The 20196-nt window shown below is 61.8% G+C and overlaps 2 protein-coding genes across 4 annotated transcripts in view; one reads left to right on the top strand and one right to left on the bottom strand.

Moving 5' to 3' along the window:
* The window catches only part of HIBCH (3-hydroxyisobutyryl-CoA hydrolase), a 29501-nt gene extending 26494 nt beyond the window's left edge, over positions 1-3007 (top strand). For 2 of the 3 annotated variants that reach the window (XM_079782321.1, XM_079782319.1), the window contains one exon: positions 2493-3007. In XM_079782321.1, coding sequence (XP_079638447.1) covers positions 2493-2608 — 116 coding nt within the window. In that variant the 3' untranslated portion in view covers positions 2609-3007. The remainder of the gene's footprint in view (positions 1-2492) is intronic. The other variant, XM_079782320.1, reaches the window with a different exon arrangement.
* A 2609-nt stretch (positions 3008-5616) lies between these two features.
* LOC307106477 (small membrane A-kinase anchor protein) lies at positions 5617-19921 on the bottom strand. Its single transcript, XM_079783065.1, has 2 exons — positions 19794-19921; positions 5617-8094 (listed from the first exon to the last, which is right to left on the bottom strand). The coding sequence occupies exon 2, from the start codon at positions 7962-7964 to the stop codon at positions 7482-7484; it is 483 nt and encodes a 160-aa protein (XP_079639191.1). The 5' UTR covers positions 7965-8094; positions 19794-19921; the 3' UTR covers positions 5617-7481.
* Positions 19922-20196: the final 275 nt, after the last annotated feature.

Genomic DNA, 20196 nt, shown 5'->3' with positions numbered 1-20196 from the left:
CCACCTTCCTGCCTGACCTGAGAAACACTGACATGGAGAAAAACCATACGACATAATTAGTTAAATATGTGAGTGTTTTTATTCCTGTTTTTGCTTATCATCTTCAAAGCCAGTATATTTAGAAGAAGCAAGTGGTTGATTTTTTTCGATCCTGGCACATTTGCAATAATTTTGATGCACATGCCATGTCCCTAAAAATCATAGCGGTTACTTCTGTGAGTTTCCCTCTGTGTGCACTTTGCACATCTGATTCTCTCATATTTTTACTGGTCACTTTCCTGTGGTGAGACTGGCTGTGCTGCCTGAAGAGCGGCTGTGTTCTCGGAGCCGGGAGCTTCGGGAAACACGGCGCCGCCGGTAGAACTTCCTGAGCTTGTGGCCTGATAGCATGGCGGCAGTGACCTGGCGCTCACCCTCTTCGAGGCACAGGGGCTGAGCTGGAGGAGGTCGCTAGGTCGTAAGGAAACCGAGTGAAATAGCATCCCCCCATTTCCAGCGATGGGGTCAGAGCCTCGGCTTCTTGTGTGAGGAGGGTCTGTGTGGCGCTTGGGTTATGCTGCCAAAGCCTTCATTTTATGTGAGAGCAACCCTTCTTAAACTTAAAAAAGTCAGGTGTTGTTTTAGATACAGTCGGTGATTTTAAGGAAAAAGCGTTGAAACTGGGCAGCATTAAATTCTGATTATAATGCAGGTTTTATCCATCTACTTCTTACTAAAGAGAAAGGATATCCCCTCCTTTCCCAGCATAGCCGTTTTATTCAGAAAGGAGCATCTATGCTCAGGAGAACGGTTTGGTGTTTTTGCGTTAATTTGCTAATTATAAAGTATGTCATCAGAGTAAGTAAACTAGCACATGAGGGGAGTGGTTGTCAGAGACGTTTGCTGTCAGCACCTGGAGCCGACGTCTCCTGGGCGAGAGGGAAGAGAAGCAGGTCATTCTGCAGCGCAGCGAGCTGCGGGCGGAGCGGCCCCGTGCAGCTGCCGTGTCTGCGGTGAAACGTCCGCTCGTTGGGAATAAGATGGACTCCGAGCTCTTACTCTGTCCTGGGCCAGGAGGGCACGTCGGGCGGCGGACGCATTGGCCGAGGCTCGGGGGCCTGGCGGGAAGCAGTCCCAGGGCTGCTGCGTGCGCACTGCCCCGGTGTGCGCTCCGAGGGCGGCTGGGGTGATGACTCATGTTCAGCACCATCACTGTCCTGTGCTGACGCGGGCCGCAGTCAGGCCACCAAACGGAGCCCCGGGTCCACGTTCAACGATGCCTGTCTCCCCTCCCCCCTCCCGGGGGGGCAGCCTGCCTCCTCGTTCCCAGATTGCTGCTCTAACCATTTACCTTCAACCCCAAAAGCGGTGTCTAGTTCACACAGTTTGTATGTTGGTATGTTCCCCCACTTCACAGGGACTGTGCACGTCTTAGCATGGCCCACATGGCCGCCACAGCCATGTGCGTGCAGCCCCTCCGCTTCCCATGCAGCCGTGAGGAACACAGCGAGGCCCGCCTGCCCGGCCGCCCCACGTGGCCGCACCTGCACCTGCCGCGCGGTCAGCGGGGAGCGGGCCTCCCTTAGGACTGTGCAGATGGCCTCGCGCTCACTCTCCGGGGGACGGCCTGAGCACTCCGATGGCAGCACCAGGCTGGGGGGGGGGGTCTGCCTGAGCACTCCGATGGCAGCACCCAGGCTGGGGGGGGGCTCTGCCTGAGCACTCCGATGGCAGCACCCAGGCTGGGGGGGGGGGGGGTCTGTCTGAGCACTCCGATGGCAGCACCCAGGCTGGGGGGGGGGGGTCTGTCTGAGCACTCCGATGGCAGCACCCAGGCTGGGGGGGGGGGTCTGTCTGAGCACTCCGATGGCAGCACCCAGGCTGGGAGAGGGTCTGCCTGAGCACTCCGATGGCAGCACCCAGGCTGGGGGGGGTCTGCCTGAGTACTCCGATGGCAGCACCCAGGCTGGGGGGGGGGTCTGCCTGAGCACTCCGATGGCAGCACCCAGGCTGGGGGGGGTCTGCCTGAGCACTCCGATGGCAGCACCCAGGCTTGGGGGGGGCTTCTCACGATGCCGGTGACGGTTGCATTGGACTCAGGGCTGTGTGGCCGTGGGCTCAGCAGAGGCAGGTCCACGCTGGGTCGGCATGAGCCCCTTCCTCTCCCTGCAGCCATGCCCCTCACCTCCGGTGGGGGAGGCACGGCGGGCCCACCCCCTGCTGTCCTCTCAGCCCCCGGCTGGCCCAGCCACGTCACAGCAGGAGGCCCCGTCACGGCTTCGCCTACCAGGAGAGGCAGCACCAGGCTGGGGGGGGGCCCGGCTTCGCTCAGAGGCTGGTTCCCGGCGGGGCCCGGCTGGGGCTGCCCTCCGGGATCTGTGGGCTCCACACATTCACGCTTCGCAGAAAGACGTGCCGTGGAGAACCACGCCTAGTGCAGCAGGTGGTTTGTCGTCCGGGGATGAGACCTGGGCACAGCGAGAGGTGACCTGACCTGCCCCCTCTTCCCTCAGTGATAATCGACAAAGACCAGAGCCCGCGGTGGGAGCCGGCCCGCCTGGCGGACGTGACCGAGGAGGACGTGAGCCGTCACTTCAGGCCCCTGGGAAGCAGCGACTTGCGGTGGTGAAGCGACTGCATCGGGAGGTTTTGGAACAGGTTGGCGAACGGGCTCGTGCCCGATCGGGCCGCTGCCCGCTCTACGTGCCTGCGAGGGGGCGGCTTCTGCCGGGCAAAGTGGGCAAGGAGCAGAGCCTGGCATGTCACGAGCCGTCCGTGTCCGCAGGTCAAGCGTGTGGGGCACAGCTGGCCTCGCCCGTGTGCACGTCCCCTCGGGGTCACCGCCCAGACGGGCCGCCCCACCTCGCCGTTTGCAGAAGGCGCTGCCCGCCCTGACTGGGATGGGACGTGTGAGGTCTCGGGATCCGAAAGGAGCGCGTGTCCGGCTTTGGGCAGGCGTTTGTATGTTGACTAAGTAAACTTACGTACAGATGGTCAAAATAAAACACGACATTGTTTGGATACTGTGTTAATGCTTCCTAGGCTTTTCTCCATGTAAGTCTATTTAAATGACGGAGTGACTAACAGAAGTGTTCCTTTTATAGCGTTAGAAACCTCGGGCACAGAAAGGTTTTCATGAAGTTGCCTCCCCCGTATTATTAACTCAGCTTGGCGTTTTCTACAGTTAACCCTCCCCGCCCTGGGGAAACGGAAGGCGAACATTCCTTCCCTCTGCAATGCCCGCTGCCTCCCTACCCTCCCTGGGCAGAGCGGGGCTCACTGCCCTCCTCTGTGGTCCCCGCTGACCCTCCGTGGGCAGAGCAGGGCTCTCTGCCCTCTGTGGTCCCCGCTGACCCTCCCTGGGCAGAGCGGGGCTCTCTGCCCTCTGTGGTCCCCGCTGACCCTCCCTGGGCAGAGCGGGGCTCTCTGCCCTCTGTGGTCCCCGCTGACCCTCCCTGGGCAGAGCGGGGCTCTCTGCCCTCTGTGGTCCCCCCTGACCCTCCCTGGGCAGAGCGGGGCTCTCTGCCCTCTGTGGTCCCCCCTGACCCTCCCTGGGCAGAGCGGGGCTCTCTGCCCTCTGTGGTCCCCCCTGACCCTCCCTGGGCAGAGCGGGGATCTCTGCCCTCTGTGGTCCCCGCTGACCCTCCCTGGGCAGAGCGGGGCTCACTGCCCTCTGTGGTCCCCGCTGACCCTCCCTGGGCAGAGCGGGGCTCACTGCCCCCCTCTGTGGTCCCCGCTGACCCTCCCTGGGCAGAGCGGGGCTCACTGCCCTCCTCTGCGGTCCCCGCTGACCGGCAGGTGGGAGCTGGGGAGTCCAGGCTCCGAGGTGGGCCGCCCGCTGCCTGCAGTTGGCATCCAGCATCCGTGTGGGCCCTGCCATGGGTCCTTACCCAGTGCAGTCGGGAGGGAGGAGTGAACACGGGACTTGCACTTAGAAACCCCTCAGTAACTGGTACGGCTGACAAGACGACGTGTTCAGGGCACACAAGACGCAGGGGTTCCAGGCTTGGGGCCTGCGGGTCTAGGTGAGAAGGATGTGAAGTTAAAGATCAGCTTTTGTTTATGTTGTAACTCGTACAGTTTTTCCTTCGTCAGGAACCCCTACGAATTCCAGGGTCATAAGAACAGAATGGCAGCCATCCACGATTCTCTCGCATCATTGATGTTTCTCTCTCCCTTCCTCTCTGAAATTTATATATATATATATATATTTTTTTTTTTAAAGGAAAGTGGTGGAACTGAAAATGACATCAGAGGTTTTATCCTGGACCTTCCATAGGTGGGGAGTTGCAGGCCAGAGGGCGGGCTTTCCATTCCGTTCTCAGTGTGCTAGGCAGGAAGGACCTTCTTCCAGGAACCTGAGGAGCAGAGTAGGAATAAAGGCGCCAGGACAGGGAGCACGCTGACATCTGTCCTGAGCGCTCTGGTCGGACCCGTGGCCCCGCAGTCACGTGCGTGAGCGGTTCTGCTCACGGTGTCTGTGAGAAAAGCAGGAAATCCTAAGGCCTCGGCGTTAGTGTGGGAGTGGCCGTGCTAAAGGCATCTGCTTACTGAAATCAAATAACTCACAGCTGGTTAGTTGCAACTAGACTTTTATTGTAGTTACAAAAAGTGTTCCCACAAAAATATTTGGAAAAAAATACTCCATTTCATAGCGAAGCCTTCCAGGGAGAACGGGCTGGTAAAACGTGAGTTTTGCACAAGAAGACGGAGAACGTGCCTCTGAGCCGGGCGTGTCCCGCGTGGCCACACAGGCGCAGGGGGAAGGAGGCCTACGCTAGGGCTTGTTTTATTTATTTATTTTATTTGTTTTATTTTAGGGCTTGTTTTCAGGGACTGCTGGTCGGGTTTGTAGTGTGTCTTCCCTCTCGATGTCTCAGATTGTGTAAGTGCAGTCCCTCCTCTGCATCCATGTCCGTGATACTGACCAGGATGCGGTCTCACGCTGTGCATTCACTGTGCCCACTGTCAGTGCTGACGAGGCAATCTGACAGAAATGGTTCCTCAGGACGAAGATCATTTCCACCCCCCTCACCACTGCTTTCAGAGCGAGCCAGAACCACGGGGAGCTGGCAGAGAATGGCGAGGCTCAGAGCGGCGGGAGCTCGCACCCAGCCTGCGCTGCCCGCCACAACCGACCGGGAGGAGGCGAGGCCCAGCGGTGGGGGAGGCCCCGGGCCTAATGAGGTTGGACATGCCCTCTGCTGCCTGCGGGGTCCTGGCCCGTGCTGGCCCCGGGCCGGTGTCGTGGGGGGCACTGGCCTGTCCTCAGGGGAGACTGGGGAGCTGGGTCCGTGCTGCCCTCGCACTCTGCCCCCTCCCCTCCTCTCACTGTGGGGCCATCTGCGTTCCTCTGCGTGTGCCGCCAGTTGGAGAGATGTTTTCCCTTTTCGGTGACGAACGATTCGTCCCTCTAGCAGCCCTTTCCCCTTACAAGGAAGTAACCCGAACATGGAAAGGTGAAGGTCTGAAGGAGCCTGAGAGGTCCTATTCGAGAGGGTCTCATGCGTCTTGTCATCGGCGCTGCTCCCGACGCGGTGCCCGCTGTGGGCCTGTGCCCGCCGCCCCCCCCCCCCCGCGCCCCCTGTGGCCGGACGCAGGGGCGTCTCCCAGGATCTGCGAGTGGCGGGCGGCGCCCCCCAGAAAGGACTCGGGAGCCAGGGGTGCACGGCCATGGGGTCGGGGAGGTGGCACGTGCAGAGGTCACACTCAGCGACGGGGACAGGTGGCTTTCCCGTTCACCGAGCGGAGGAGGGGCGGAGGGGCGGTGCTCAGAGCGCCCAGCCCGCAGCGGTGGCCTCCGGTGCGGCCGCGGTGCGGTGCGCTGGCGGGGGCTCTGTGTTCTGTCAGAACGTGTTGTCTGTGTAAATGGCCTGAGCGCGGGGCCCGGGGGCGGATGGCGGAGGGAGGAAAACGGCAGCTTCTGGGCTCTCGTCTGCGTCGGTGAAAACTCAGGACCCGCATTTTCCTCCGTGGGGACACTGCCGGTCAGGACGGGCCTGCGCAGCCCGGACGCAGTTCCCTGTCTCCGCGGGGCTCCTGGCTGCTGGGAGGGCTGGGGCCGGGGGCCGGCGGGTGAGTGACCGCGTCCCGGGCAGGAGAGGTGGCCCGTCACGCCGGCACAGACCTCTGTCCACGCGACCGACCCCGAGCTCGGCCGGCGCTCAGCACAGCTGCGGGGGGAGCGAGGCCTGCTGGCTGCTGCAAGGCCGCCGCGTGGACTTCACTCCGGAGGCCACAGCCGGTCTCGCTGCCGAGGCTCCGTGACGTGACGAGCCCCGGGACCTGATGAAGGGCCTCACGGGCTTAGCGTTCCCGTTCCCCCAGCGGGCCGGTCTGGGCAAGGCCATCCCAGAGCCCGGCCTGTGTCCCTACAAGCTGTGTCTCCGCCCCTTCCCTCTCAGCGTGTCCCCAGGATCTCAGGCGGCACTGACTCTTTAAAGGAAGCTTCCAAGAAAGCCAGAGTACGAGAATAGTCTGGACACGGCGGTGAGCGCCCGAGGGCAGTGCCGTGAGCCGCAGCCGCCTCTGCCCGCACCTCGGTGGGAGGAAGCTGGGTGCGCGCAGCACCGCGCCCCGGTCGGGCTGCGGGCCGGTCGCCGTCTCCGAAGGCCCCGCTTGTGTTCTGTGCGGGTCTGTCCCGCACGTGGCTCCGTGCACTAACCGTGACGCCAGGACTTGGTCAGCTGTGTCTCAGGACATGCTCCTACGGGAAGTCAGGCACCGGCTCCCAGCGGGCCGAGGGCCCTGAGGTTCGGGGCGAAGCGTTTCACAGATGGGGGAGGCCCAGCATCTTGTCTCAGCCCTCGCTCCAGGAGGCTTTCCTTCTTAGAGAGAGAGGCAGGGGAAGAGGGAAACGTGGAGTGGTCACCCCGCCGGGGACTGACCCACAGCCTAGGTGTGTACCCTGACGGGAACCAGCCCGCAGCCTTTTGGTGGACGCGGCGCCACCCCAGCCCGCCGAGCCCGGCCAGGGAGCGCCAGTGTGAGGGGCAGGCTTCCGGCTCGCCTGCAGGAGCTGCTTCCTAACGCGGGCGCTGGGTGAGAGACGGGCATCCTCGGCCACGTGGTTCTGACCTCTGATCACTGTGGCGTGAGCACCACCGTTGCCAAGGCATTTCCAGAACCATCCTTTCCCTGCCGTGGGGCGTCGGGTAAAAGAGCAGCAGGTGTTCGTGATTTCAGGGCGTCCCTAAGCCGCCTGGGCCTGGGCACTATGCGCTTTCACCTGTTGGCAATGCCGCCCTGTCTCAGACACGGTGCTGCGCTGGGCACCGTCAGCTGCGGGCCCACAGGCCTGTGGCTAGCCCTCCCCGCACCGCCCCCCCCGCCCCCCCCGCAGAGAGGGCCTGCGGCCGCCACCGTTCACCAGGGGCCCTCCTCCTGCTGTCGTCACGGACCGGTCTTTACGTGAGATGAGTCACATGTGTTTATTCATACAACGCTTTGCTCTGGTTCATGTATGTAAACTAGCACCGACTCTGCCCGCGGTCGCGCCGGCGTCATCGCTGGGCCGCGCAGAGGCCCTCGCTCTCGATGAACGGGATGTCCGCGTACTTGGCGTTGCTGTCCACCCACTGCTGCAGGGCGCCGCTCAGGATCTCCTGCGACAGGCGGTGCGCGAACTCGCACACCACGATTTTGGACCCTGTAGGTTCCTTCACCTCCAGCACCTCCTGCACCTCCTGCACCTCCACCTTCTCCACCTCCTGCACCTCCTCCTGCACCTCCTGCACCTCCTGCACCTCCTCCACCTCCACTTCCTCCACTTCCTTCGTGACGGGCGACGGCACCCGCGGCTCACACCTCTCAAACAGCTCACACCTCTCGATCGGCTCACACCTCTCGGTCGGCTCAAACCTCTCGATCGGCTCAAACCTCTCGATCGGCTCACACCTCTCGATCGGCTCACACCTCTGGGTGGGCTCACTCCTCTCGATGGTGGTGGGGAACGGGAAGGTCTGCTTGGACTTCATGCAGCCCATGTTGCGCGGACGGCGACTCGAGGCCGGGCTACCTCAGCAGCATCTTGGGAAGCTCCTGTCCACGGGACGCCGACAGTGCGCTCCCCGCCACTTGGATCACACTCCTTCCCCCTTCACGTGGGGTGTCTGCCTGTCGAGAGAAAGGCGTTTCATGGTGAAGGCGTGGGCGCAGACACGGCGCCAGCACACAGTGGGGCACAGCCCTTAGCCCTCAGCGCACACGTCCTCCAGGTGACAGACGACCGCTCTGTCTCATCCACAGAAACAAGGACAAGCGCTCAGGGGAGTGGCCAGTCACCAAAGAGGAAAACGTTGGTCCAAGATCTGGAAAAGCTGATGACACGGAAAACACAGTCCGACTCTCCTAGCTTAGATTCCCTGTGGCCACCGGGACCGACCCGCGCTGGGCTCCGGGCTGTTCTGGCCACCGGCCCGTGAAGGAAGTTCCTGGGGCACAGCATGCCCTTGCTGACCCCCAGCTGTGGCGACTTCACTTCCTGTGAGTACTGGGGGGTTGTGTTTGCACTGTCTCACTCTGCAGGGGTCTTACACAGGCGACTACAAGCCGGGGGCAGACAAACACCACAAGCATACCATCTTTTTAAAAGTCTTTATCGAGAGAAACCAAGATGGCGGCATAGGTAAGCACCTAAACTGCTGCCTCACACAACAATTTCAAAATTACAACTAAAGGAACGGAAATCATCCAGAACCACAAGAAAGCTGGCTGAGTGGAAATTCTACAACTAGAAGGAAAGAGAAAAGCTCATGGAGAATCAGAGGAGCTGCAAAGGGCTGAGGTACGGAGACACACGCACAGAGAGGAAGGGCGGCTGAGTGCCTGGCTGGCTTTCTCTGGCGGGAGGGAGAAGGAAGCTCCCAACTGCACTGAACCCCAGTTCCGGGCAAGCCCCTGGGGACCCACATTCTTACAGGGGAATCTGGACTGTCAGGCGGAAACTCAGGGGAGCCACGGAAGGCAGAGGTCGGGAGGCGCGTGCACAAGGGCAGGGCTGACAGGAAGCCAAGACTGTCTGCTCAGCCCTGAGACTCCGCCCCATCCAAGCTGAGCACAGAGGCTTTTGCAATTTTGCAAGTCTGGTCCCATAAGGCTGTCTCCAACACAGAAGTTCTGGCATAGACACAGCTGATCCTCACAGCCAATTGGCCTGGAGGTCAATTCCTCCCAGTTACACCAACAACAATCAAGACTTAACTACAACAAGGCTGTGCACACAGCCCACAAAGGTGTGCACCAAGAGTGTCCACCTCAGGTAACTGGGGGAGGCTGAGCCACTGGGCCATATAGGACACCTACCACACAAAGCTACTCTACCAACTCAGGGAAGCAGTGAAAATGCAGAGACAAAGAAACAGGTCACAAACAAAAGGAATGGAGGAAAACAAATGACTGGATATAGAGTTCAAAACCATGGTTATAAGGTTTTTCAAGAATTTCCTAGAAAAGGCCGATAAATTTAGCGAGACCCTCGAGTATATGAAAAAGGACCAACTAGAAATTAAACATACACTGACTGAAATAAAAAATATTATACAGAGACCCAACAGCAGACTAGAGGAACGCAAGAATCAAGTCAAAGATTTGAAATACAAAGAAGCAAAAAACACCCAACCAGAAAAGAAAAAAGAATACAAAAAGTTGAAGATAGTGTAAGGAGCCTCTGGGACAACTTCAAGCGTACCAACATCAGAATTATGGGGGTGCCAGAAGAAGAGAGAGAGCAAGATACTGAAAACCTATTTGAAGAAATAATGACCAAAAACTTCCCCCACCTGGTGAAAGAAATAGACTTACAAGTACAGGAAGCACACAGAACCCCAAACAAAAGGAATCCAAAGAGGACCACATCAAGACACATCATAATTAAAATGCCAAGAGCAAAAGACAAAGAGAGAATATTAAAAGCAGCAAGAGAAAAACAGTTAGTTACCTACAAGGGAGTACCCATACGATTGTCAGCTGATTTCTCAACAGAAACTATGCAGGCCAGACGGGAGTGGCAAGAAATATTCAAAGTGATGAATAGCAGGAACCTACAACCAAGACTACTCTACCCAGCAAAGCTATCATTCAGAATTGAAGGTCAGATAAAGAGCTTCACAGATAAGAAAAAGCTAAAGGAGTTCATCACCACCAAACCAGGATTATATGAAATGCTGAAAGGTATTCTTTAAAGAGGAAGAAGAAAAAAGTAAAGATAAAAATTATGGACAACAAATACATATCTATCAACAAGTGAACCTAAAAATCAAGTGAATTAAAAATCTGAGGAACAGAATAAACTAGTGAATATAATAGAATCAGGGGCATAGAAAGGGAGTGGGCTGATAATTCTCAGGGGGAAAGGGGTGTGGGGGTGCGGGAAGAGACTGGACAATAATCGTACACCTACGGATAAGGACAGTGTGGGGGAGGTAAGGGCAGAGGGTGGGGTGGGAACTGGGTGGAGGGGAGCTATGGGGGGAAAAAGGAGAAACAATTGTAATAATCTGAACAATAAAGATTTATTAAATTTTTAAAAAGTCTTTATTGTTGAAACTTAGATATGTCCCCTAACCCCCCTCCCTCACCCCCGCACCCAGGCCTTCACCGCCTTATTGTCTGTTCCATGGGGATGCATAGATGCACACAAGGTCTTTGGTTGACCTCTTCCCACCCCCGCTTTCCCTCTGAGATTCCACAGTCTGTTCCATGCTCCCATGTCTCTGGATCTATTTTGTTCATCAGTCTGTTTTGTTCATCAGATTCCACATGTGAGTGAGATCATGTGGAACTTGTCTCTCTGCCTGGCTTATTTCACTTAGCACAATGCTCTCCAGGTCCCTCCATGCTGTCTCAAAGGGTAAGAGTTCTTTCCTTTTTACAGCAGCGTAGTATTCCATTGTGTAGATGTCCCACAGTTTTCTAATCCACACATCTGCTGACGGGCACCTGGGCTGTTTCCAGATCTTAGCTATGGTGAATTGTGCTGCTATGAACATAGGGGTGCATATGTCCTTTCTGATTGGTGTTTCTGGTTTCTTGGGTTATATTCCTAGGAGTGGGATCACTGGGTCAAATGGAAGTTCCGTTTTTAGTTTTTTGAGGAAACTCCATACTGTTCTCCATAGTGGCTGCCCCAGTCTGCATTCCCACCAGCAGTGCACGAGGGTTCCTTTTTCTCCGCCCGCATCCTCGCCAGCACTTGTCGTTTGTTGATTTGTTGATGATGGCCATTCTGACAGGTGTGAGGTGGTACCACATTGTGGTTTTGATCTGCATCTCTCGGGTGATGAGTGACGTTGAGCATGTGTTCATATGTCCCTCGGCCTTCCTATGTCCATTTTGGAGAAGTGTCTCTTTAGGTCCTTTGCTCGTTTTTTAACTGGGTTGTCTGTCTTCCTTCTGGTAAGCTGTATGAGTTCCCGTATATGTTGGGGATGAACCCTTTATCAGACGTGTCCTTGTCGACGCCCTCCCCCCGCGCTCCCTCCTCGCTGTGCTGCTCGCCGTGGCCGGGCAGAGGCTCTGTGTTCGGGGGCCGCCCATTGGCTCACTTTCTCCTTGGTCCCCATTGCCCTGGGGAGGCCCCTGCAGCCTCCTGCCCCGAGAGGAGCTGCGACGTGCTGCTCTGGGTTCGCAACTTACCCTGAAGTCTGTGTCCATGTTGAGTTTGTTCTCGCGTGTCGTGTGAGCTGGTGGTTGAGTTTCCTTTGTTGGCACGCGTCTGCCCGGTTTTCCCCGACGTGAAAGGCCACACTGACCAGCCTCGGCGGCTGCTGCGCGGTGCCCGCGGGGACAGCGGCGTCCCCTCCTTGACACGGTTCGGCTGCTGCCTGGCTTTGCTCCCCTCTCTGCTCCGCCGTGGAGTGAGGGGGGCCGTCAGCCTGAGGCTCAGCCTGGGGCCTGGGTCTGGCGCTCGGTGCAGCTTCTGTTGCTAGACCCCTCCTTGTGGGGGGTGCTGTGTTCTGGAGAAACACAGCCGCTGCTGCTGCTCCCACTCGCCCCTGCCCATCCGTCTGTCCTGCCGCCCGGGCTCGGGGGTGGGCGTGTCTGATGGGAGCGGGGGGAGGGGGGCTTCTGGGGCCTCACCCTGGGCCCTGCGCTCTGTGGGCCGTGCAGTGAGCGGTGTGACAGGCCGGGGCCTGCGGAGCCTGAGCTCACCGTCTGGCCCTGAAGGGGGGCCCCCAACCTACGCTGCTGCCCTCTGTCCTGTCGGCTGCCGCCCTCGGGTGGACAGAGGACGGCGCCTTCCCAGGGGTTAAACGAGGCACCTGGTTTTCCGCCGAATTGGCTATCCCCGTGAAAAGCTCAGAGTAACTTAAAATAAGGTTAAAGGCTTCGCACCTGAATATCTCATTCCTCCTCTTGTTTGGGATGCTGACAGAAAGGGGCTCCACAATCCCCACTCCCTGCCTGCAGGAGGGCGGGCTCCCGCCCAGGCCTCCCCCCCATCGAAGGGCTGAAGGGCCTGTCCCTGCGGCTGGGCGTGTGGGGTGCACACCTGAGTGCTGAGTGGCGCCCAGGAAGGCGCCGCCGCCTGGCTTCCTCCCTCCCGTCCCTCCCGCAATCTCAGGCATCAAGGATGCGCGCTTTGTGCTGCGGAGCCGTCAGACCTGACTGCGTGGCCTCGGCTGCAGGCTGGACGTTTCTCTGGCCGTCGGGGCCGCGGCCTGGTGATGTGCCCGCTCAGCTTCCGACGGCGCACCGAACGCAGCTCTTGCTCTAGAGCCACACGGCCTCCTGGAGGCGGGCAGGCGCGCACCGTCCTTAGCGGGCGGGTCAGACCAGCTCTCAGAAGCCGCAGACTGAGCCCGGTTGGCTCATTTCTGCACCCACCGGAGGCGAGGAGGTAGAAATTACGTGCATTTCACCATTTTAATAGTTCCTGATGAAAGCCCAGAGCAGGTAATTCCTCCCATAACACACGGCTCCCCTTCTCCCCCTCGGGGGTGGTGGGGAGCAGAGAGGAAGCCCGGCCGCTGCCTGTGACTCCACTCCTGTGCCTGCTGCGAGGGGACTGCAGACACGGGCAGGGAGCGTGTGGCCGGCTCACGAGACCCGGCTTCCTGGAGACGGGAGCCGTCCTGGCGGGGCTGCCAACACGATGACTTGGCATCTGCTTCCTGCCTGGAGGGTGGCTGAGGGCGGACTTAGTTCGGGGTGGCTGAGGGGCCTGGTTCGGGGTGGCTGAGGGGACCTGGTTCGGGGTGGCTGAGGGGCCTGGTTCGGGGTGGCTGAGGGGACCTGGTTCGGGGTGGCTGAGGGGACCTGGTTCGGGGTGGCTGAGGGGACCTGGTTCGGGGTGGCTGAGGGGCCTGGTTCGGGGTGGCTGAGGGGACCTGGTTCGGGGTGGCTGAGGGGACCTGGTTCGGGGTGGCTGAGGGGACCTGGTTCGGGGTGGCTGAGGGGACCTGGTTCGGGGTGGCTGAGGGGACCTGGTTCGGGGTGGCTGAGGGGCCTGGTTCGGGGTGGCTGAGGGGACCTGGTTCGGGGTGGCTGAGGGGACCTGGTTCGGGGTGGCTGAGGGGACCTGGTTCGGGGTGGCTGAGGGGCCTGGTTCGGGGTGGCTGAGGGCGGGCCTGGTTCGGGGTGGCTGAGGGGACCTGGTTCGGGGTGGCTGAGGGGCCTGGTTCGGGGTGGCTGAGGGGCCTGGTTCGGGGTGGCTGAGGGGCCTGGTTCGGGGTGGCTGAGGGGCCTGGTTCGGGGTGGCTGAGGGGCCTGGTTCGGGGTGGCTGAGGGACCTGGTTCGGGGTGGCTGAGGGGACCTGGTTCGGGGTGGCTGAGGGGCCTGGTTCGGGGTGGCTGAGGGCGGGCCTGGTTCGGGGTGGCTGAGGGGCCTGGTTCGGGGTGGCTGAGGGGCCTGGTTCGGGGTGGCTGAGGGGCCTGGTTCGGGGTGGCTGAGGGACCTGGTTCGGGGTGGCTGAGGGGCCTGGTTCGGGGTGGCTGAGGGGCCTGGTTCGGGGTGGCTGAGGGGCCTGGTTCGGGGTGGCTGAGGGGCCTGGTTCGGGGTGGCTGAGGGGGCCTGGTTCGGGGTGGCTGAGGGGCCTGGTTCGGGGTGGCTGAGGGACCTGGTTCGGGGTGGCTGAGGGGACCTGGTTCGGGGTGGCTGAGGGGCCTGGTTCGGGGTGGCTGAGGGCGGGCCTGGTTCGGGGTGGCTGAGGGGCCTGGTTCGGGGTGGCTGAGGGGCCTGGTTCGGGGTGGCTGAGGGGCCTGGTTCGGGGTGGCTGAGGGGCCTGGTTCGGGGTGGCTGAGGGGGCCTGGTTCGGGGTGGCTGAGGGGCCTGGTTCGGGGTGGCTGAGGGGCCTGGTTCGGGGTGGCTGAGGGGACCTGGTTCGGGGTGGCTGAGGGGACCTGGTTCGGGGTGGCTGAGGGGCCTGGTTCGGGGTGGCTGAGGGGACCTGGTTCGGGGTGGCTGAGAGCGGGCCTGGTTCGGGGTGGCTGAGGGGACCTGGTTCGGGGTGGCTGAGGGCGGGCCTGGTTCGGGGTGGCTGAGGGGACCTGGTTCGGGGTGGCTGAGGGGCCTGGTTCGGGGTGGCTGAGGGGACCTGGTTCGGGGTGGCTGAGGGGACCTGGTTCGGGGTGGCTGAGGGGACCTGGTTCGGGGTGGCTGAGTGGACCTGGTTCGGGGTGGCTGAGGGCGGGCCTGGTTCGGGGTGGCTGAGGGGCCTGGTTCGGGGTGGCTGAGGGGCCTGGTTCGGGGTGGCTGAGGGGCCTGGTTCGGGGTGGCTGAGGGGACCTGGTTCGGGGTGGCTGAGGGGACCTGGTTCCGCTGGAGTGATGCTGGGGTCCACGTGCCGGTGCGGGAAGGCTCCGTTACTGCTGGGACCCGACCCCAGGGGTCAGTGCTGGGCACTCTGGGGTCTCAGCCAGCCGGGCCTTTAGCTCCGACGCTGCTAGTGGGACCCAGGAGTCGGGGTGCACGGGCAGGGCTGGCCAGCCTCCCTGGAGGCCAGCAGCACGTACGGGTGGGCTCGGGGCTGGTCCAGCGCGGCCCTGCCGTCTGGCGGAGCCCCGTGGACAGCACGTGAGCAGGAGCCGTGGCCGCTGACAAAGCTCCCTTCACAGGAGCGGCGCCCAGCACGGCCCGGGCCAGGGCAGACAAAGGCCCGTTCTCACGGGGAGACAGTCAGTGGCGGCTCCCGTGGGCGGACCCACGGCCGGGCTGCGGTGAGGAGGGAGACAGGCCCTCGTGCTGGTCCCCGAGGGCAGCCGGCACCCCCCGAGGATGTAAAGAGCTGAGCGACTCCGATCGCCCGTCAACTCCACGTCACCCTCTGGGAGCTACCGACATATTTTATTTTACGTTTCGTTGACTTTTTAGAGAGAGGGGAAGGGAGAGGGAGCTAGAAACATCGCTGAGAGAGGACCGTCGTCGGCCAGCTGCCTCCTGCACACCCTGCTGGGACCCAGCCTGCCACCCCGGCGCGTGCCCTGACCAGGAACCCAACTGTGACCGCCTGGTTCATGGGTTGGTGCTCAACCACAGAGCCACACCGGCCTGGCTAAGTATTCTTGAATCTTCCATTCTTGTCTCTATCCACGTCAGGGCAGTGTGTTCCATACCAGTGTGGTGTGCTTTTTATCCATCCTCAAGCCATATGTACAGTACGGAGTTTCCTCAAAAAATTAAACATGGAACTGCCATTTGACCCAGTGAGCCCACTTCTAGGAATATATCCTGAGAAACCCAAACACCAATCAGAAAGGATATATGCACCCCTATGTTCATAGCAGCACAATTTACAATAATAATAAGATCTGAAAACAGCCTACCTAAGTGCCCATCAGTAGACAAGTGGATAAAAAGCTGTGGTACGTGCACACCATGGAACACTACGCAGCCATGAAAAAGAAGGATCTCTTGCCCTTTGAGACAACAGGGAGGGACCTGGAGAGTATGATGCTGGGTGAAATAAGCCAGAGAAAGACAAGTATCCCATGATCTCACTCACAGGTGCAATCTCATGAACAATAAACTGATGAACAAAATAGAAACAGAGGCACGGACATGGGACAGACAGACGAATCTCAGCAGACAAGAAAGGATCAACCCGAGACCCTGTGCGCACAGGCACTGCCCAGCCCGTAAATGCGATAACAGCGGGGGCAGGGGGCAGGTGGTGGTGGGAAAGGGGGAACCAGGGACATGTGCAATACTCTCAGCGGTAAAGAAGCAAACAAACTAAGAACTGGAAGGGGACAGAGTTGGCCACCCCACAACCCGCCACCTGAAGGGCTGTTTGGAGCGGAAGGCAGCTGCCCTCTGCTTCCCCTTGTTCTCCAACATCAGCTGTCAGCTCCCTTTTGTAGAACTGTCTCCTTTCTCAGACTGAGCCGGCCTCCCTGACCCAGCAGCCGCCGGCCTCCCTACGCCAGCCTCCCTAACCCAGCGGCCGCCAGCCTCCCTAACCCAGCGGCCACCGGCCTCCCTATGCCAGCCTCCCTAACCCAGCGGCCACCGGCCTCCCTACGCCAGCCTCCCTAACCCAGCAGCCACCGGCCTCCCTACGCCAGCCTCCCAGCGGCCGCCGGCCTCCCTACGCCAACCTCCCAGCGGCCACCGGCCTCCCTGACCCAGCGGCCGCCGGCCTCCCTAACCCAGCAGCCGCCAGCCTCCCTATGCCAGCCTCCCAGCGGCCACCAGCCTCCCTGACCCAGCGGCCGCCGGCCTCCCTGACCCAGCGGCCGCCGGCCTCCCAGACCTTGGGCCGCCCGTGGTCCGCGGCCCCCAGCTGGCGAGCACTGCTCTGAACCACCCTGTCCATTACACGTTTGGTCACCTCCCCTCAGCCCCCACCCCCAGCCAGACCCCTTTCCCCGCCTCTGCACGCTGATCACCGCTGGTGGGATGGCGTGTGAGTCCTTCCTGTGCGAACCCAGGCAGAGATGGGTAAATGGCTTCCCTGTTCGTCTATCACAGGCTGATCCGCAGGCCGGCAATGAGTCTAAAAGGGTAGAGGCAGGCTTTTCCCTTCCCTACACACTCAAGATCAGTCTCCATGTTACGTAGTGAAACCGCTCCAACCATTTTAGAACAAGTGGGGGCGTAAATAATGCATTAAAAGAGTGTTGAGCGCTGGGCACAGAATCCGGTCCCAGGCGGAAGTGCAGATAATTCTGGAGACTTTAAAGAGCCATGACTCTTATGTGGAGACACGAGAAAGCAGTGTCCAAACCCACTCAGACCCTCGGTCACAGGACCACGGGTTCAGGGAGTTCACTACTTAAAATTCAACAATTCTCTCGTGAGACACACACCCCAGTCCTAAGGAGCCACCCCGAGTTCCTGCTCCGTGGCTGATGGTGCAGTGGTTTGGGGTGTGAGGGGGAGCAGAGGGACGTGTAACTTAAACATTGTACAGCCGTGCTTCTTACCTATCGGATTGCTCACTGATCCAAAGACATTTCCTCTCCCATCGAGCTATACCCTTCCCACAGCCGGTCCCCTGCTCGTGGGTTCCCTGCCTGCCTTCCCGGGTGCTGAGACACACTACTGCCCCCTTTCTCCACCAGCACCCCTCCCCTCTTCCCTGCCCAAACCAAATCGGCACGCCTTCCAGGCGAGGGGAAGCCCACCTCCTCCGGGCAGACTTCCTGGGTTCCTCCAAACGTCCTCAGGACCCTCCTCTTGAAGGGGTACCCTGTCCCCCTGTCCCCCTGTCCTCAGAACGCCGCTCCTCAGGGCCCAGCCTGTGATACGCTCAGTGCTGAGCTCAGCGGCGTCACCTGTTCGCTTGGCGCTATCCACTGAGCCGACCAGGTTCCGCCAGCACTGCACTCGGCACTCAGCACCCCGACTCCCAGCAAACACCCTGAAGGCAGAGGGCACCCCGACTCCCAGCAAACACCCTGAAGGCAGACGGCACCCCGACTCCCAGCAAACACCCTGAAGGCAGAGGGCACCCCGACTCCCGGCAAACACCCTGAAGGCAGAGGGCACCCCAACTCCCGGCAAACACCCTGAAGGCAGACGGCACCCCGACTCCCGGCAAACACCCTGAAGGCAGAGGGCACCCCGACTCCCGGCAAACACCCTGAAGGCAGACGGCACCCCGACTCCCGGCAAACACCCTGAGGGCAGACGGCACCCCGACTCCCGGCAAACACCCTGAAGGCAGACGGCACCCCGACTCCCGGCAAACACCCTGAAGGCAGATGGCACCCCGACTCCCAGCACCCTGAAGGCAGACGGCACCCCGACTCCCAGCACCCTGAAGGCAGAGGGCACCCCGATTCCCAGCACCCTGAAGGCAGATGGCACCCCGACTCCCGGCCAGCACCCTGAAGGCAGAGGGCACCCACCTAATTCATCAACATGGAAGAGGAGTTGTCAAGGTCAGGCAGCGGTAGGTGCCAGGGCCCGGCTCCAAAACTGCTCCAAGCAGGCCCTGTGCCGGCCACGGGCTCCCCGACGCCCCCCGCAAAGGGCCTGTCCCGTCACCGGTCCCTGGCGGGGTGCGGGCGACAGGCAGACGGGGGATAACAAGGTGGCGATGCCACAGTCCGGATGAAAACACTGAACCGGGATCGGAGGCTAAAGTCAGACAAGAAAATAAAGGTTCGCGTTCAAGAAACTTTCAGCGGCGTCATTGCACCCGGTGATCCGTGTGAGGACAGAGGCCGTGCGCTCCGCATGGGGGTTAGACTGAGGACTGAATTCAGTGTGGGGGTGCTGTGCAGGGCGGGGGGCTGTAGCTCAGAGGGTCTGAGTCAAGGAGACGCGATTGCCGCTCAGAGAATGGCCTGGCTGTGCCGACTCCAGGCACCCACGCTGCGCGCCGTGGAGACTCGGTCTCCCCTGGGCCGGGGGAAGCTGAGCTCGGGATGGGAGAGGCGGTGGCAAAGGAGACTCAGGTGCTTGTGCCACGTCGGACCTTCCGGTCTTGACTGTGATGTTTGTCCTGACTCCTGATGGAGGAGGCGCCCGCTCTGCTGAGAAACCTGCCTGTGACGTCACAGGCGGGTGATGTCACAGGCGGGTGATGTGATGTCACAGGTGGATGATGTCACAGGCGGGTGATGTCACAGGCGGGGCTGGCGCAGGTGCACCGGTGAGCAGCAGGTCGGGGGCCACGGGTTCTGCGGCCACGAGGTTGCTGAGGGGAAAGCGGGGAGCTCCCCCCCCCCCCCGGCCTGGGCTGTGGGCGGAGGGGAGGGCAGGGCAGGGAGGCGGCTCCTTTAGGAACTTGTTGGACGGCAGCGAGGACGGAAGTGATGGGCGCGGACCGAGGCCGTCGTGGGCTCAGCGTCCGGGGACGGGGCTCCGGGCGGACCCGGGAGGCGCCGCTTCGTCCTCAGAAAAGGGCTCCTTCCTCCGCCGCCCGGACCCACCCGCCGGCCCTCGGCGCCCGGCCCGGACGGTGGTCCCGGACCCGCCCGCAGGGGGCGCGCCGGGGCCAGAGCTGCCTGCGGCGGGCGGTTCGGCTGGTTCCGCTTCGCCAGGACCAGCGCTTCTGCCGGCGGCGCGGCCCGTTCCCTGCGCCCCAGTTCCCCGCCCCGCCCCGCCCCGCAGCCCTGGGCGCCCCCTCTCCCACCACCTGCCGGCCGGTGCACCCCGCGCCCGCGGAAGGGACATGCGCACAGGCGGCCCCGCGTCTCCCTCCGGCCCTGGGGGGGGGGGGGGCGGGTCTCCAATCCGCGCGGCTGCGACCGGGTCTGCGGGGTCCGCGCCCCAACTCCCTCCCGCGTCTCCCGGAAACCACCACCAGCGAAGCGGACAGCAGGTGCACCCCGACACCCCGACACCCCGACACCCCGACACACGCACACACACACCCCGACACACACACGCGCGCGCGGCGGTCGCGCCCCGGATGGGCACCTACCGGCTCCTCGGGCAGCTGCGCGGCGGCGGGGCCGGGGCGGCGGGGCCGGGGCGGCGGGGCCGGGGCGGCGGGGCCGGGGCGGCGGGGCCGGGGCGCCAGAGGACGGGGTGTCCTTCGGCCGCGCTCGGCCCCTCCTCCCGCCGCCGCGCGCCTCGCGGGTCCCCGCCCTTCCCCGCCGGCCGCACGGAGCGCGGAGCCCGGAGCGCGGAGCCCGGAGCCGGGGCGGGGGCCGCGGGGGGCGGGCTGGCCGGGAGCCCGGGGCGCGGCCCCCGCACGCCCCCCAACACTCTCCGGGGCCCCCGCGGGAACGAGACCCCGAAGTCCGCTCGTCCCTGGGCGTCCGGCCTGGAGGGTCCCGGGGCCCCCCGCCCCCCTCCGGGACGGTGCGCCCCGACCCAGACCC

Source organism: Cnephaeus nilssonii (assembly GCF_951640355.1).
Source record: "Cnephaeus nilssonii genome assembly, chromosome: 10".
Taxonomy (NCBI): Eukaryota; Metazoa; Chordata; class Mammalia; order Chiroptera; family Vespertilionidae; genus Cnephaeus; species Cnephaeus nilssonii.
The sequence above is the reverse complement of the archived record's forward strand: the minus strand, read 5'-3'. Positions and strand labels throughout refer to the sequence as shown.

Coding starts and splice junctions, on each gene's coding strand:
- LOC307106477 (XM_079783065.1), bottom strand. CDS start 7,964: ATGGGCTGCATGAAGTCCAAGCAGACCTTCCCGTTCCCCACCACCATC.